Below are 16,799 nucleotides of genomic sequence, written 5' to 3'. Positions count from 1 at the left end.
AGGAGGGAATAAATATGGGCTCAGTCCAAAGTAAACTTATCAACATGCTTTAAGCGGACATAGTACCAGGAGAATCCCCATACGGGCACAGTCCCAGGTAAAACTGTGAATACTTGTTGACATCCCCAGACCAGCCTTAGCTGTGAATTAAACGATACATTTATATTGATGGGAGCAGACCCAAGTGAACTACATTGACCTACTTGTGAGCCCCAGTAACACAAAATAAGTCAAGAATGAGCAGGAGAGATAGTAACTCGAGTGAGGAGTCGGATGTACCACATCCAAGTCATGGCAGGATAGATCCCAGGATAGGACAAGTAGTACAGAAGGCATTGTGCATCTGCTTGGGGTTGTTTACCAATTGACTGGGCATAGTGGATGAATGGTGGGCTTTCTCTCAGGGCATGCAGGAGTTAATGAAGGAGAAGAGCGAAGCTTGCAAGAAGAAAGGGGGAGGAAGAAAACCAGCAAGGGCACACAGCACCCCCACCCCCACGTCCACCATGCAGGAAGCACAGTGGCAAGAAAAGGGAGAGGTCATGGACAAATATGATCAGGGTGAACATAAGGGCACCCTCCTCGAGGGGGCATACCCTTGACATGGTCCCAAGGCGGGTGACAGCTAATTGCTTGAAACAACAGCTGAGGTTGGCCGAGGTTCAACCCTAGATGGACCAAGTGCGCCAAATTGATTCCATGGAGTGCGGTGAGGGAGATGGGCAGGCCGCCCTGTCATCCGCAGGCAGCACCCCGACCATCCTGGAGGTCCCCGCGACTGCTGCCGGGCTTGGGGACAGTTAACCTACGCGCGAGACTGGCACACCAGGCCGGGTACAGCACCCGAGCTGTCCTGGCTGCGTTATAGCTTTCCCCCCATGTTAGAACTTTTTCCTCCATGGAGGGACGTGGACCCCGCCCGGGCTCCCTGCAACTGCAGCTGGGCTTAGGGACTTGCTCACATGCATGACATTGGCCCAAGGACCAGGACTAACTCACGAATGCCATGGAACTCAAGGCTGGCAACTATAAGCGCCTCTACCTCTGAGAAACCAGAGGGTGTCTTGCCCGCTACTCCCCAGGGATCTCTCTCTCAGGTGGCCAGGGTACAGCCATTGCTTTTTGATCCAGACCCTGGCGGTGGACCAGTGCGGGAGGATCACCTGGGTGAGGGGTCTACAGGGAGTGTGGGTGAGATAGCCAATGGTGAGGTGCAGTATTCCCTCCTCTTTTGTTCATCTACCCCATTCTATTTTTTGGGATTAACCAAAGTCCCTACTCCCCCGCCCCCGTTTTACACAAACACTGGGTATAGGAAGAGGGTGACTAAGAGTAACCAGACTAACTCACATCGTACTGGGCGTGTCCAGTTAATTGGGTCAGGCAAAGTCAGGCACTTTACCCTAAGTGCATACACCTGATACCTGTTAGCTCTACTCACTCAAATAAAAGGCAACACCTAAAGACACACTCTGAGCAAGGCAGAACACAAGATCGAGTAGAACTTCTGGGACGAAGGCACACCTACTGGAGCAAAGCAACAGACCAAGGGATGAGAGCAGATGGCTGAAAACCCCGTACTGATGATCGTTGCCTTCGACAGAGCGTGAAAGACATGTGGAGAAGGCCAGATCCCACAAGTGAAGATTGAATTGTATTTCAAGGACGCCATCGACCCTCCCAGGTGAACGGCAGAGTTGGGGAGGCGAGGCAAAGCCTGTGGTACTAACCTTGATTCGAAAATTGGAAACCGCAAAACAAGAAAGACACGTACACAGCATGTGAGTTGGCAAGCGACCGGAGAGACCATGTGTGTGTTAAAGTGAATGAAGTAGCAAGATCATATCACAAGTGAAGGCTGCATACGTGTGGATGAGATGCGAAGAAAGGCAGACCCGTGAATGAACTTTAAAGTAAAATGCAGCTGCGAGATCAGCAATGCTAAGTAAGAGTAGTCCGGTGAAAGGAAGTAGCCCATTCGAAAGTGTCCATGAAAGGTACCTTGTTTGAAGCCAAAAGGCGAATAGACGGCAAGAGTGAAAGTAAAATAGTGAACGTTGAGTTGAAGACGTCATGCGGACATCTGTAAGAAAACCATGCACAAGTGAAAGACTTCGACAACTGAAAGGAGCCGAGCCGATTGATGGAGACCCGAAGTATACTAAGCTTATGGAAGGGAGCACCCCTTTGCAACTTTGTGTTGTACTTTATCATGAGTGGTCTGAGCCCGGCAGAGGAGGACCTATGAGAACTGTGTGGTGAAAGGTCTGAGCCTGGCAGAGGGGGATCTTTGTCAACATTTTGGTTGAAACATACTTTTTGAACTCAGAGAAAGAGACTTTAAAGTGCAAGGCCAGGCGAGCCTTGATCCACGGTTTTGAACTGTGTACTGTGTTGGAAACCGAGCCAGAGTTGGTCATCCTGTCTAGAAGGATCCCCTCACCCTGTGAGGCACAACGTGTGGAGGAGAGCTGGTTCAGCCACATTATCATTTCAACACTGATTTTTCCTTTTGCATACATTTCTCGTTTTTATACTTTTGTACAAGAGATAGGGCAGGCATTAGGTTTTGTTAGCATAGGCCCTTTTGATTTGACAGACTCCAATGGGACTGTATTGTTTATCGTTTGGTGGTCGAGACTACTCCCATCTTAGTTATACGGCAAAATAGGAGTTTCTCCAACCCCAACGTTTTCAATAAAGGTTTTTACAAATTGTATCCATTGTGTCAGTGTCAATACTTGTGATGCCATTCCTTCCCTGAATACCCCTGTGGAGGAAAGGGGCCTGCTCGGGGTACTCCTTGACACCAGCACCCTGTTTCTGATTTGGTCACGTACGGGTGATGCTTGCTCGAGGACCAAGACTAACCCACGAACGCCGTGGAACTCAGGGTTGGCCACTATAAGCGCCTCTACCCCCGGGAGGAAAGGATCCTGCTTGTGGCACCCCTTGACACCAGCACCCCATTTCGAATTTGGTCACACATTGGTGACACATGTCCGAGGACCTGCACTAACCCTTGAATGCTATGGAACTCAGTGCCGGCTGCTATAAGTAGTTATAGCCCAATGGAAGACAGGGGACCACTCGGGCGCCCATTGACACCTGCACCCCATTTTAGACTTGACCAAACACTGGTGGCATTTGCCCAAGGACCGGGACTAACTCTTGAATGCCATGGAACTCAGGGCCTGCCACTATAAGCGGTTCTAGCCCCGTTGAGGAATGGGACCTGCTCAGGGTGCCCCCTTGACATCTGCACCCCATTTTGGACTTGACCACACATGGGTGGCATTACTCCGAGGCCAGGGAGAGTGCCACAGCCGCCCTGGAGCTCCGGCCGTGCCGCGTTAAGACCCTCTACCCACGCAGAGTTATGGGGACCCCGCAGTGGTGCTAATTCTGTTACTTACATGTACCTTTACACTGGTAATGAGGCCAGGTAGCGCACTTGATACAAACGAATGGAACAGACAGTAATCCTCATTACGAGTTTGGCAGAAGCTCTCTATGGCGATTTTACTGTGGCATCCTGCAGTATCTCCACTGAAACTTTAGTCAGAAAGGGCAGGAATTTCCATTTCAGGGGACCATTAATGCATTTGGTGGAAGTACCGCCCACTGAAATAGTGTCACTGTCAGGGAACTTAAGGCACAACCTCTACGCACTAAGCCACCATCAGCAACCAAAGCCCAGACTCTCTTCCCTGCATCAGTCCGGGTACGGAGGAGACGCCTGCCACCTGCATCCCAGAGCCTCCCCGCAGGGATACACTTCCACACCGACTATATAGCAGCAGCATTTCAAAACAAAATAATTTGTATTTGTTAAACAAAAGAATGATTAAAAAAAGATTTAATTGCAAACTGTAAAACACGCATGCCAAATGGACCGCATATCATCATAGGTTTATTTTGTGAATATCCACATCCAAAGATGTGCATGTGCACAAAAAAGACAAACGTTCAAGGTAATATATATAAACCAACCAAGTGTTAATGCTTAATTAGGACAGCCTGATAGCCAATAACATTGTCATCTTGCACTGTTTGGCAAAAAGCACATCTTGTTCAAACATGCCAGTTCATACTTAAGCGACCAATAACGACGTGAATGAATGTAAACAAGCGAGATAGTGCGTTCTGTTGTCTCTACTGATTACATGAATTACATCATTACCTATTAGAATTGGATTGACTTGCTAACAGGTAAATAGGGGTGGGACTTAGCCTTCATAAACCAGCTGTTTCTGACAATTGGAAGGAGTACTTGAATAAAACAATGTAATAGTCAAATTACACTTGATTATTACATTGACTGCTGTGAAGGTATCATGAAGCAAGACACAGGGCCTCGTTACTAGTCCGGCAGTAACCCTGCTGGTGCTGCCGGTGGGTTGCCGCGGGACTTGCAATATTTACCAGCGTCTGGCTTGCCGCAATCACCAGGGAATATGACCCTGTCGTTCTGGGAAGTCAGGCACCGGTAAATGTTAATCCTCATTCCCATTTGAGTCCAATAGGACCCAATGGCAATGGGGACCACAGAAGCACCGGCTCTGTTAATAACGGTGACGGTGCTTCCATGAAACTCTACGGGTGGGTGCCGTTCCACCAGCCAGGTCTGACCCTGGTGGGTGGGACGGCACCCACCCGCAAACTCGTAGTGTGCCGGTCCGGTAACAACAGTGCCAGTAGGCTTACTGGCACCGTTGTTACCGTACCGGCACACTTGTAATGAGGCCCACAGACAACAGATTCAATGTTCAAATAAAACTCTTTTATTAACTTAGATGTCAGGATGGTGTAAGACCTAACTTGCCCTATGCTAAGATGGGATTTCCCTACTTAAAGAAACTAAGGATATTCTGAATCAGTAAGTTCAACTTAAAAGACTATCTGTGTCCAAAACCTATACTTGACCTCACAACTAAAGCTTACCAATGTGTAGGAATGTCTGCAACAAAATAAATAGTGTTCCAAATAATGTTCTGAGCTCCTTCCAGCTTTTGGGTCCAGATAGGTTCCAGGCCTCTTCCTAGTCACAGTACCAGAGTGGTGTAACGGAATGTTAGTGTGTACAACTCATAGTTGCCTCTTCCTTGTCCCAGTACTAGAGTGGTGTGACCGAGACGAACTATGCACAAATCTCGGTTATTCTTTTAATATGTTGGCCTGATGTGTTTACCTTCCCTGAGGCCACAAGTTACAGGCGCCGTTAAACGCTGGGAATAGCTATTGTGATTCTAACCTATCAAATGATACATATCTAGCCTAACATAATTGCATGAAATAAAAAAATAAAAATACAAATAAAAATAAAAATATCTTTTTTGCAGCCACACTGTGGGTGGAATCTGTCCACGCAGAGTACTGCGTGAATCAACAGAGCTCCGTGTCAGTGGTAACGCCCGCACAGTCTGAACGCTCGGCTTCACGTTGCCTGGCAACTATATACAGTACAGTGCATGGCAGATGCCAGCTTCTATGAGCGGCACAAGTAACTTGTGGCCACAGACCTGCAGGTAAGCACTTAAGGAGAGGGAAGGAGAAATCTGATCTAAGGTGTACACTACAGAATAACTGACTAGGTCTCATTTTATTCAATACAGCGCAATACTGCGAAAGATTATGATTACGCCACGAGGTAGGCTTAACTCCTTTCTCGAGTTGCACAGAGTTAAACGACTAAGCTTTCAATGCACGACCCACTGAGCACGCATTTTTTTGATTTCTTTCACAGAATCATGCCATGGGCGGGGGGGGGGCGCTGTTGAGAAGCCCAAGATGGCCACTTAGCTTCAGTGCTCCGAGCTGCATCAATGGTAAATTATAAAACATGGCGACTTCTCGAACCACTCAACTCTAAAAGCGGATCCCATGAGCCTAAACGTATGAGGTAGCTGGATGCTGATTTTCGCAAGGATTGCCTGCCTCCCGACGAGATACGAGGGCTCTGTGCCGAGCGGGAGGTTGCCGCCGCTGCACTGGAGCCACAGGCTGCGCAGTGAACGAACCTCACCTGTACGCCCTGCTCCCCGAACCTCACTGACTGCTCGCCCCTGAGGCGAGCGACCTTCAGCTACTTTTCAAGACCCTGCCCGCATCGCGGAGTTTCCATCAGTCAGCCCGACTGGGAAGGAAGAGGGTGCGCCCTTCTACTCTCTGCCCACGGCCCGAGGCACTCTGCTCGCTCTGCCACCATCCGCTCTCCCTATTGCACTGAGGACCTGATGGGGGGCCGTGAGATTGACCGGCGTCCCCCCTCCTCGCCTATTTTAACGGAGCGCGCGGCTGGCGGGCCCCTTGGAGCTGAAACCCCTCACTGATCCTACCTGAAGTTGGGGCACGACGGCTGGCGGTTCAGCCGGGGGTGACCCCATTGCGAGCGTGCCCATCCGCTCCCACGCCACTGAAACTGGGGGCAGGAGCGGAGCCCCCCGGTGGCATCCGTCTGGCCTCCGACGGAGCTGCTTCCACCAAATGCGCAGATACACCCCCTTAGGTGGCAGGACACCGTATGTTGACTCCCTGCGGCGCACTCCAGCCAGGCTGGGCAGGCAGCACAACACCACGCTGCAACTACAAATAAGTGCAGGGACTGCTGCCAGATTATAAGCCTCCTGGATCTTGTTGTGTTTTGGTGTACTTGACCAACCAGGGTGTCAACATAGCCTGGCCTCTACAGAGCCAACAAAACTGCGCCTTGCTCCCGAGAGGGGGGGGGTATGCACCATGGAATGCCATAATTCAGCAGATCCTGGTCTGTAATTTCACCTGGTGCATAACTAGATCCAGTGCCACTACAACCCGCCGCCCTGCGCACTGGACCCTGACCCAAGATGCAACTGTCTTCACGGACCCATCTGTACACCGGGGCTACCCACTTGGGACCCTACTGCAGGGAAGCCAGTTGTACATATTAGAGCGCCGGGCCCCTGCTGATACCCTTCAATGCTGCCACATCTGTAGAGGCTCCAGGAGACTGTGGGTGCACTGTCCACCAAGCGCGGCCTAGACCTCACGGGCTACTCAACGTACACCATGGCGCCCGTGCCTCCATCCCGCCAGCGGCCTAACTGACTGAGCTGTTACCCTACCGCTACTCGAACAGTGCCTAGCTGCCCGATTTCAACACTCATTTGACACACCCACCTCACTCTGACTTGAGGGAGGTGCACGACCTAGCCCGGGGGCACCACCCTGCAGCCTTTTCATATACTCTCATCACTCTAGAAAGCTTTGGACTAGTAGTTTAACTATCTTGAGTGACTGACACAAAGCCGGAGACCCTACTCACGGCCACGTCATCTCTTGGCCCACTATCCCTTGTCGGTCACAGTGGGGAAATTGCCTCCCTTTAGGTCTACTTCGCCACGATTGCTAGTGGCTGGGTCGACGGCAACAGACGCAAGCAAATATTGTCCTTGAGGACTAAGTGGGCTCCACGGTATCGGCAGCCTGGACTACACCATCTAGCCCCAGGCTAGGCTGAATAGGCCATTGCCACACACACACTGTTGCAGCCCCAAAACTCTTGATTTTCTCGAAGTAAACACTCATCTAACCAGACAATGTCTAACAGGGATACATTTGCCAAAGCTGCTCCCAGACACAAGCAGGGACAACCTTCACCTAGCCAAGATGAGGAGATGGCGCACACTGACGCTCCGACCCTTGACCTAACCAGCATGATGGAGTCCATGGCTAAAAATGTTGCATCATTCCACGAAAAACTTGACGATATAAATGCAAATGTTGCATCGCTGCGGTCCAAACTGGACCAACACGGCACCAGAATCACTGAGGCTGAGACAAGGATTAGCACGAATGAGGATGGCATACATGTGCTGCACGACACGGTTGCCACCCTGACCCGAGGCATGAAGCTTGTCAAAGCAAAATGCAATGACTTGAATCTAGGTAACACTGAAGTAATATTCGAATCATCAGGGTCCCGGAGAATACACTGAAGGGACTGATGGAGCTAGCAACTGAAAATCTGCTGAAGGATCTGCTGGATAACCCAGAGCTATCACCCTTCTTTGCTGCCGAGCGGGCCCACCGGGCGATGGCCCCGCGTTCACAAGCCAGGCGACTTTCCAAGGCCTATAATAGCGGAGATAATGAGCTAACATGACAGAGACCACATACTTCGCCTGGCACGTGAGAAAGGGGAACTCTGCCTGGATTTGCATATCATTAGAATATCCCCAGACTTCTCAACCGGAGTGCAGCAGGAGAGGCGCCAGTTCACTGGAGTAAAGAAAATGAAATGTTCCTTATGTAATTTTATTCCTAGCACGCCTCAAGTTCACCTTTAAAAATAAGATCTACTTCTTTACTGTCCTCGACGAGGCAGTGAAGTTTATCGAAGCGCAAATCCCGCTGAACAATCCTGCAGACGATTTGATGGAAAATTACTGAACTAGAATGTGATCACTGTATACGTCTGGTCCCAATTGTAGGGAGCTATTATTTTTCAGTCTATGTGTTATGTGTATTTCGGGCAATTGGGACTTGCCCAGCAGTCAGCATGCTGTACTCTATGATGTCTGATCCACTGTTGTTGAGATGCCCCGTGACTAGCCACCAAAGCTATGTGTTCTATTGGCTTATGGGGCACAACACTGGCTGCCTATTCAATGTACCCTGAAGTTATTCGCTATTTCTTTTGCAGCGAGAGTTCAAACATACGTCTCAATCTCAGGGACAGTCACCCTATTTGTAAGGTCTCATTGTGTAATGAGGGAAATCAAAGTTGCTGCAATGTACAATAGGTAGTGATGTCACTACACCCCCAAAAGGAACCGGTAACGTGGCAGCGGCGCACCCCACTGTGGCTGCAATGGTTCTTCTGGAAGCTTTTCAAAGCATGGGCCCCTGTTGGGCCTGTGGTGCTGGCAGGCCAGGTTGGGGGCGGACCGCCAGTGTAAGGGTTGGGAGGGGAACAAGACACACTGCTAGTTGGGGAAGGGCGGTGAGGGTGGGGGTGGAAGAGTTGTGGAATGTTATGCAAAAAATGGCAAAGGCAAAGTGGCACTACACACGGTGGGCGGACAACATGTTCTTACAGCTTGTAGGCTCCTGCACATACAATGCAGTGCTGGTCCATGTCTTCTCTGCGGTACAGACATGCCTAATCAATCAGGGTCACTTGAAAGCTCGTGAAATTGATACCCTGCTGAGGCTAAGGGAACTGTAGCATGTACCCAGGGGTACAGGGTGGTAATATCTTCACGGTTGAGGACCCATGCATCCGAGTGGGGGGACCTGACGCAAACAACCACATGGCTGTACGGATAATGTCCTGGAACATCCAGAGGATGGGGAACTACACTAAGGCCCGAAGGATCACGGCATATGCCCAGAGGCATGGCGTTAGGATTCTGCTACTACAGGAAACTCATGCCAAGGGCCACTTGGCATCAAGACTAGCACCGTCATGGGGACCCAACAGGTTCTACACCACATACTCCACGCAGTCCAGGGGTGTCCTAACGGGGATACATAACTCGGTTAAATTCACGCTAAAGAGGAGCTACATAGATTCCGAGGGGCGCTATGTCATATTACACTGTGTAATAATGGGCACAGAATACCTACTGGTGAACACATATGGCCCAAATGTGGATTCCCCTGACTTCTTCGAAACTGTGGCCTCACTGCTGATGGGATTTATAGGCGTCCCGATAATATGGGGGGGACATGAATTTGATATTGAACAACGATCTAGAGAGGACAGGGGCGGCACCTAGGGCTCTATCTCGAGCTGCTTGGAAACTATGCACATTATATCGCTTGGCCTGTAGGACATATGGAGAACCCTCCACCCCTGGGACTGCGAGTACACTTACTACTCCTCAGTACACGACAGCTGGTCAAGAATAGACCTTTTCCTGGTAACAGGGGGAATTGTGGGCTGGGTGGTAGACTCTCAAATACTCAATCGCACACTGTCCGACCATGCACCGGTGACAATACATGTCGAGTTGGGTCCCGCCCCACCCACCCGTTCCACCTGGCGCTTTAAGTTGGAAGCACTGCTAGAAATAGTCTTTAAGGCAGAGATCCTCTCAGACATAAAAACATTCTTCGAATGCAATACAGAACAAGACACCACCATGGGGGTCCATTGGGAGGCCTTCAAAGTATATATAAGGGGCATGTCCATCTCCTGTGAGGCTGGGTTGTTAAAATCCATAAGATGGGACCTACACTGATCTGAAACTAAACTCAAGGATCTGGAACGTGAGTGCGCAACAGCAGCCAGCCCCCTTAAATTGGCGCAAATTAGGGAAGAACTGGAGATGTTCGAATGACACGCCCTAAGAGAGGTGCGCTATCTCTCACGCCCCTGTGCAGCAAGGAAATACGGTGAGGGGGATAGACCTGGGAGGACGCTGGCAAGGTTGATTAGGGCGGAAGGGGGTAGGGCCTAAATCGACTGCATCAGGGATGCACATGGCTCTCAGCAGTGGTCAGACCAATTGATATTAGAAAGGTTCTCCAATTTTTATACCGATCTGTATATGCCTCCACGTGAGCATAGCATACGCGACATCCAAGAATTCCTGGACCAAACTCCATGACGTATATATCTCAATCTACCAGGGATCAACTGGAAATACCTATCACACTTGATGAAATAGTTACTGCAATAAATGACCTTCCGAAGGGTAAAGACCCGGGGCCAGATGGCCTCACCTCTGAATTCTATCAAGAGCATGTGGCGCTGCTGGCACCAAGGCTGCTTGAGGTCTGGTCCGAATCTCTTTGTGAGTCCACTCTCCCCCCCAACGCTACGAGAGGCGATAATAACTGGCCTGCTTAAGCCTGGCAAGCCAAGACGATCGCAAATAGGTTCCTTCCAATTATGCTGCATCTCGTACACGAGGACCATAGCGGATTTGTTCTGGGTCGATCGACAGCTCTCAATATCAGACGGCTTTTCAATGTCATGTCCAGGATAGATCAGGGGGCCTCGGCTGTCGCGGTTACGCTGGATGCCCAAAAAGCATTCGACATGGTGTCATGGCAGTACATGTGGCAAGTCCTTGAGAAGATAGGAGTGGGCCCTTTCATGATACAATATATAAATTACTGTACACATGCCCCACGGCTAGAGTATTGGTCAACTCCAAGCTGTCAACACCCATTGCACTAATTGGAGGCAGCCGACGGGGCTGTCCATTCTCTCCCATTTTATTTTTATTTCTTTTTTAAATTTGTAGAGCGTACTGCAGCCCAAAGGCATTGAGGCACTTGTTGCAAGAAGGTGTACGTAGGCAGGATTACAATTCAGACGGTGGTTACTTGATTACAACATATGAACAGGGTTACAAAGTACAGTTAGGGTGTTCATATTTGGTTCAGGAGTGTACAAAGTAAAGGCTTGGGAGTTGACAGAAGCAGTTAGGCAAATAGACTTGTTTTGATGGCTTTGCGGAACGCTAAGAGGGAGTCAATTCCCCTGATGTGCGAGGGTAGGGCGTTCCAATTGGTAGCAACAATGGCTGGGAAGCTAGAGCCGCCTGCACGTACTCTGCGTGTTATGGGCTTAGTGTTATGGGCTTAGTGATCATGTTGGTATGGGCTAGTCTAGACCGCCTAGTCGATGTGGGAATGGCTACGCTCTGAGCCAAGTAGGGGGGTGCCAGATCATGTAGGCATTTGTGGGTGAGGGAGAGGATTTTGAAAATGATTCTCTGTTTAACGGGAATGTTACGCTCACCTGGCTCCCACAGGGGCGTCGATCTGAACTGGACCGCTGCGGTCTCCACCAATGTGACGCGTAGTGCCGAGATGACGGACTGGACTGGCCCACCTAGCTTCGTTTGCTTGGCCCGTAGGAATATTCTTCTGCAAATGGAGAAAGGGAATTAACCACCCGTGGAGTTGAGCGTTAACCCATCCCACTCCCGCTGTTCTCCCCACTGATCACCTTTGATGTCCCCTCTTATATTCTCACCTGATGGTTTGGAAAGATGAGCTCTCCATCCTGTATTGAGCGCAGGGGCGCTTAGATAACCAGTTGCTTCAGTGGCTTGAAGGAATTGGTGAGTTCCAGAACAATATTGACTCTGAGATTCCCGGCAAGACGCCGTAAGTATGTAGTTCAAATGTCTGACTTTCACTCTGTCCGATTCCTTGCAGGTTGCAGCTTGACCCTAGCGAAGAGTTCCCCGTGGCAACCGGTAATATTCAGGTAAGGATTTGTATTATCCAACACAATTCGATAAAATAATGTCAATATGTGATCTGTTGCTTTCTCCTTTATTCAGGCGCTGAGAGAAAGTATGAAGTCTCGGGGAATAATGCCTCCGGCGGTAAAATCAGGTAAGTCTATTGTGGTGAGGAGGTTTCTCCTTGTTTGCCCTTTGTTTCACCTTGCTGTCCTTTTGTTTCCCCTTAGGGGCCGGGGTTCGGCGAGGATGCAGTGGAAGCTGCGCCGACCCGTGAAGAGGAATAGTACCCCCGGTGGTAAAATCAGGTAAGTCTATGGGGGGTAACTAATATTGCCTCTGTGTATTCCCTTGGCTCACCTTGCTGTTCTTGTCGTCCCCTTAGGTGCCGGAGTGCGGCGGGAACATGCAGAAGGATGCGGTGGGATGTGAAGATGCTGCGAAGGCCGGTGAGTTCAGCGCGGCGCTGCAGCAGGCAAGGCGACGCGCATAAAATAACTTCTTTCTTCCAGCTCGAAGGCGCGATGGATCGGGAATTCAGGTAAGGATCAAAGGTATTGCTCTTGTTCTAACCTTTTCTCCTTCTTTCTCCCTTTTTGTAGGAGCTCCAGACTCGAGGCGGGAGTGGCAGAAGACTGGATGCAGACTTGCAGGCACGGTGAGCGTTAAGCTGCTGGATGCAGAATAACGCGAAGCGTGTGCTGCTCTTCGGGCGTGGTTTAAATAGCCTCCAAAGTAGTCCCAGGTAAGTATTCCTCCCCAACCCCACCCGAGTAAAAAAATAGTCCCTAGGTAAAGTAGTCCCTTCCAAGCCTCTTTTGGCTTGGAGCTCTTGCAGCATGGTCTGCATCGGGTAAGTTTGCAGCATGGTCTGCATCAGGTAAGTTTGAATCTATGAGCCTGGCGCCTATGGCGCCAGGACTGACTCTCCATATGAGCCTGGCGCCATAGACGCCAGGACTGCACCCAGATAGCCCCTAGCAGGGGTTGTTGGGCTTGCTTGGAATAACTTGATGCCTGCTTCCAGGGTTGCTGGACTTGGTCTGGGTCCCCGGGGGTAGGCATCATGACAGCACCCACCCCCAAGGCCCCTCCTAAAGTCGTTCTTCCCTGTGGTTTCGGTTTGTCTGGGAAATTTCGGTGGAATTTTTTCACCAGTCGGGGTGCATGAACGTGGTCACTAGGTTCCCATGACCTTTCCTGTGGTCCGTAACCTTTCCAGTCGATTAAATAAAAAAAGTTTTCACTTTATCAGCTTGGAGTCCAGGATGTTCTTAACTTCAAATTCGGGTTCCCCGTCTACAAGAATGGGGTCTGGTGGCTTGGTTAATCTTGTGCCTGGTTGCACTGGCTTCAAAAGTGACACATGAAAGACGGGGTGAATTTGCATATTAGCAGGTAACTCCAACTTGACAGCCACCGGGTTGATAATGGCCTTAATAGAGTAAGGTCCCAAATATATGGGGTTAAAGGTCCGTGTTCCCTTTAGAGGTATATGTTTTGTGGCTAACCATACTTGGTTCTCTATCTGGTATTGTGGAGTATCACTTCTATGCCGATCAGCATCTTTCTTGTATTTTTCTTTCGCCTGTTTTAAATGGGTAGTTGCTTCCTTAAAGGCTTGTGTAATCATAGCGTGCAGATGGTCCACTGCGGGTATTTCTACGTGTTGGGGTGAGTCAAGGTCTGAGATTCGAGGATGGTGCCCATATAAGGTATAAAAAGGGCTTTGTCCAGTTCCAGAATATACTGAATTATTGTATGCATATTCGGCGATCCAAAGAATGTCTTTCCAATTACTCTCAGTCTGATGTAACATACAACGCAGGTATTGTTAGAGAGTCTGGTTGGTCCTCTCCGTTTGACCATCGGTTTGGGGGTGGTGACTGGTCGATAACCTCACATCGATTTGCGCCAATTGACAACATTTTTTCCAAAAATGTGAAATGAATTGACTGCCCCGGTCAGAGACCAATACGGACGGAAATCCATGTATGCGAACAATGTTTTCGAGGAACTCCTTGGCCAGGATTGAAGCTGAAGGTAATCCCTTTAAAGGAATAAAGTGGGCCATCTTGGAAAAAAGATCCACAATAACTAGAACGGTGTTAAATCCATTGCATGGGGGTAGATCAGTAATAAAGTCTAACGATAAGGTGTGCCATGGTGTAGGTGGAATGTCTAAAGGTTGTAAGAGTCCAGCTGGTTTTTCCTTTAGACTTTTGTTTTGGGCGCAAATGCCACAAGACATCACAAATGATTTAATATCCTTTCGCCAGGTGGGCCACCAGAATTGTCTCTTAATTTTAGCTTCAGTTTTTGCAATACCTGTGTGCCCTCTATTAGGGTATCATGATAATGGGAAATGACTAACTCTTGTAGTTCCTTGTGTGGCAGAAATAGCTGCCCTTGGTAATAAGGCAGGTCATTGGTGACAGAGTAGTCCGGGCCTTTCTTTACCCAGTCCTGCAGGGCTGTAGGATCAAAGAGTTGCTGGATCTTTACCTGAATGTCCTCTAGTGTCTGTAGAGTAGTCATGCCAAGAATCCTTTGTTCGGAAATTATAGGTACTGGTTCTGGGTTCACTTCTGCCTCTCCCATCCCTATTCGGGATAAGGCGTCTGCTTTACCATTCTTACAACCTGGTCGATGGGTTATCACAAAATCGAACTCGGCAAAGAACAATGCCCATCGGAGTTGGCGTGACGATTGGGCCTTGGCTGTCTTTAAATACTGTAAGTTCCGGTGATCACAATAATGGTATGCCTGGCACCGAGAAGATAGTGCCGCCAAGCCTTGAAGGCGGATTCAATGGCTAATAACTCCTTGTCGGTAACCACATAGTTTAACCTGGGTGCCGAGAACTTTCCGGACCAAAATGCTACTGGGTGAAGCTGGCCAGTTTCAGGGTCCTTTTGAGACAGGACAGCTCCCATGGCTAGACTGGATGCATCAGTTTCCACTATGTATGGAAGTTCAGGGCGCGGGTGCTTTAATACAGGTGCAGACGTGAATTTCGCTTTCAGCTCTTGGAAGGCATTTTCAGCTTCTTCAGTCCACATAAAGCGTTTATTTTTTCGCAAGGGTGCTGTGATGGGATGTACAATATGTGAAAAATCCGGGATGAATCTGCAGTAGAAATTGGCAAAGCTGAGCATGCTTTGTACTCCTTTAACTGAACTTGGTGATGGCCACTTAAGGATTGCGTCCACCTTTCGTGAGTCCATTCAGACTCCTTTTGGGGTCAGGATAAACCCAAGGAATTCAACTTCTGTGGCATGAAAAACACATTTTTCCAGTTTTGCATATAGTTTGTGCTGGTGCAATTTCTCAAGGACTGCTCGGACGTGCTTCACATGGTCAGATTCTGAAGAGGAGTATACTACTATATCATCGATATATACGACAACACAAACGTCAATGAGTTCACGAAGGACATCGTTCATGAAGTATTGGAAGGCCGCTGGTGCATTGCACAACCCGAAAGGCATCACCTGGTATTCGAATAACCCATACTTAGGGCGAAAAGCAGTCTTCCATTTGTCGCCCTCTTTTACACGTACCAGATGGTATGCCCCCCGGAGATCTAACTTAGTGTATATGCAAGCGTCCTTCACTTGGTCTAGTAGTTCAGGGATCAGAGGCAATGGGTATCGGTTCTTAACAGTTATCTGGTTCAATGCGCGGTAGTCTATGCATGTTCCTGAGGTCACCTTGCTTTTTGGGCATGAAGAACAAAGCTGAAGATGGAGGGGACTTGGATGGGCGAATGAAGCCATTAGCAAGGTACTGGTCTAAGTATTGTTGTAGGTGAAGGTTCTCAGGTTCCATAAGGGTGTAGATCCTGCTACAAGGGGGTTGTGCACCGGGTATGAGATCAATTTGACAATCATACGACCTGTGAGGTGGTAAGGTGTTTGCCTGTTCTTTTTGGAAGACATCCTGGAATTCTTGGTATTCTGGAGGTAGTTGCACGACGGCTGTGGTTACTGTGGCCAGGCCTGCGTTCAGATTTTTCTTTGGGTAACAGGTTTGTGCACAATCCGAGAAGGTTATTCTCTTCTCTCGCCAATCAATACAAGGATATGTGTTTCCAACCAAGGTATCCCCAGTATTATTTGGAACTGTGGGGCTTTGATTAGATCAAACACAATAGTCTCTCGATGCCCATCCTGACCCAATAGTGTCATCTCTGCGGTGGAATGAGTTACAGGCCCAGAGGCAATTTCAGTTCCATCGACTGTGGTGATGACATCTGAGGTGGTTTTTCGGCAGAGAGGTAGATTCATCCTAGAAGCCAATTCGTAATCCACATAGTTTCCTATGGCCCCGCTATCAATGTATGGCCTTACTGCGTGCATACGCGATGGCTGCCTTGGATCTACGAGGACCATTGGTATGATGAAATGCGAGGTCTGAGTATCCTTCTTCAAGCTCGGCAAGTGGACCTCTACGCTTGTCGGGCATGGTCGTTTCCCGAGTCTGACTCCATATGGCTTTTATCAGCAGCTCCTACCACCTTCTTGGGTGGTTTTACAGGGCAATCCCGTAGAAAATGCCCAGAAGTTCCACAATATAGACACAATTGCATTTGCCGTCTCCTTTCTCTTT

At 49.2% G+C, this 16,799-nt stretch overlaps 1 protein-coding gene across 1 annotated transcript in view; it reads right to left on the bottom strand.

Moving 5' to 3' along the window:
* RBL2 (RB transcriptional corepressor like 2) overlaps positions 1 to 6,450 on the bottom strand; it is a 953,306-nt gene extending 946,856 nt beyond the window's left edge. The window contains exon 1 of the mRNA XM_069639547.1: positions 6,339 to 6,450. Within this exon, the coding sequence (XP_069495648.1) occupies positions 6,339 to 6,401 (63 nt within the window). The 5' untranslated portion in view covers positions 6,402 to 6,450. The remainder of the gene's footprint in view (positions 1 to 6,338) is intronic.
* Positions 6,451 to 16,799: the final 10,349 nt, after the last annotated feature.

The sequence above is a fragment of the Ambystoma mexicanum genome, chromosome 1q (assembly GCF_040938575.1).
Source record: "Ambystoma mexicanum isolate Mex_15411 chromosome 1q, UKY_AmexF1_1, whole genome shotgun sequence".
Taxonomy (NCBI): Eukaryota; Metazoa; Chordata; class Amphibia; order Caudata; family Ambystomatidae; genus Ambystoma; species Ambystoma mexicanum.
The sequence above is the reverse complement of the archived record's forward strand: the minus strand, read 5'-3'. Positions and strand labels throughout refer to the sequence as shown.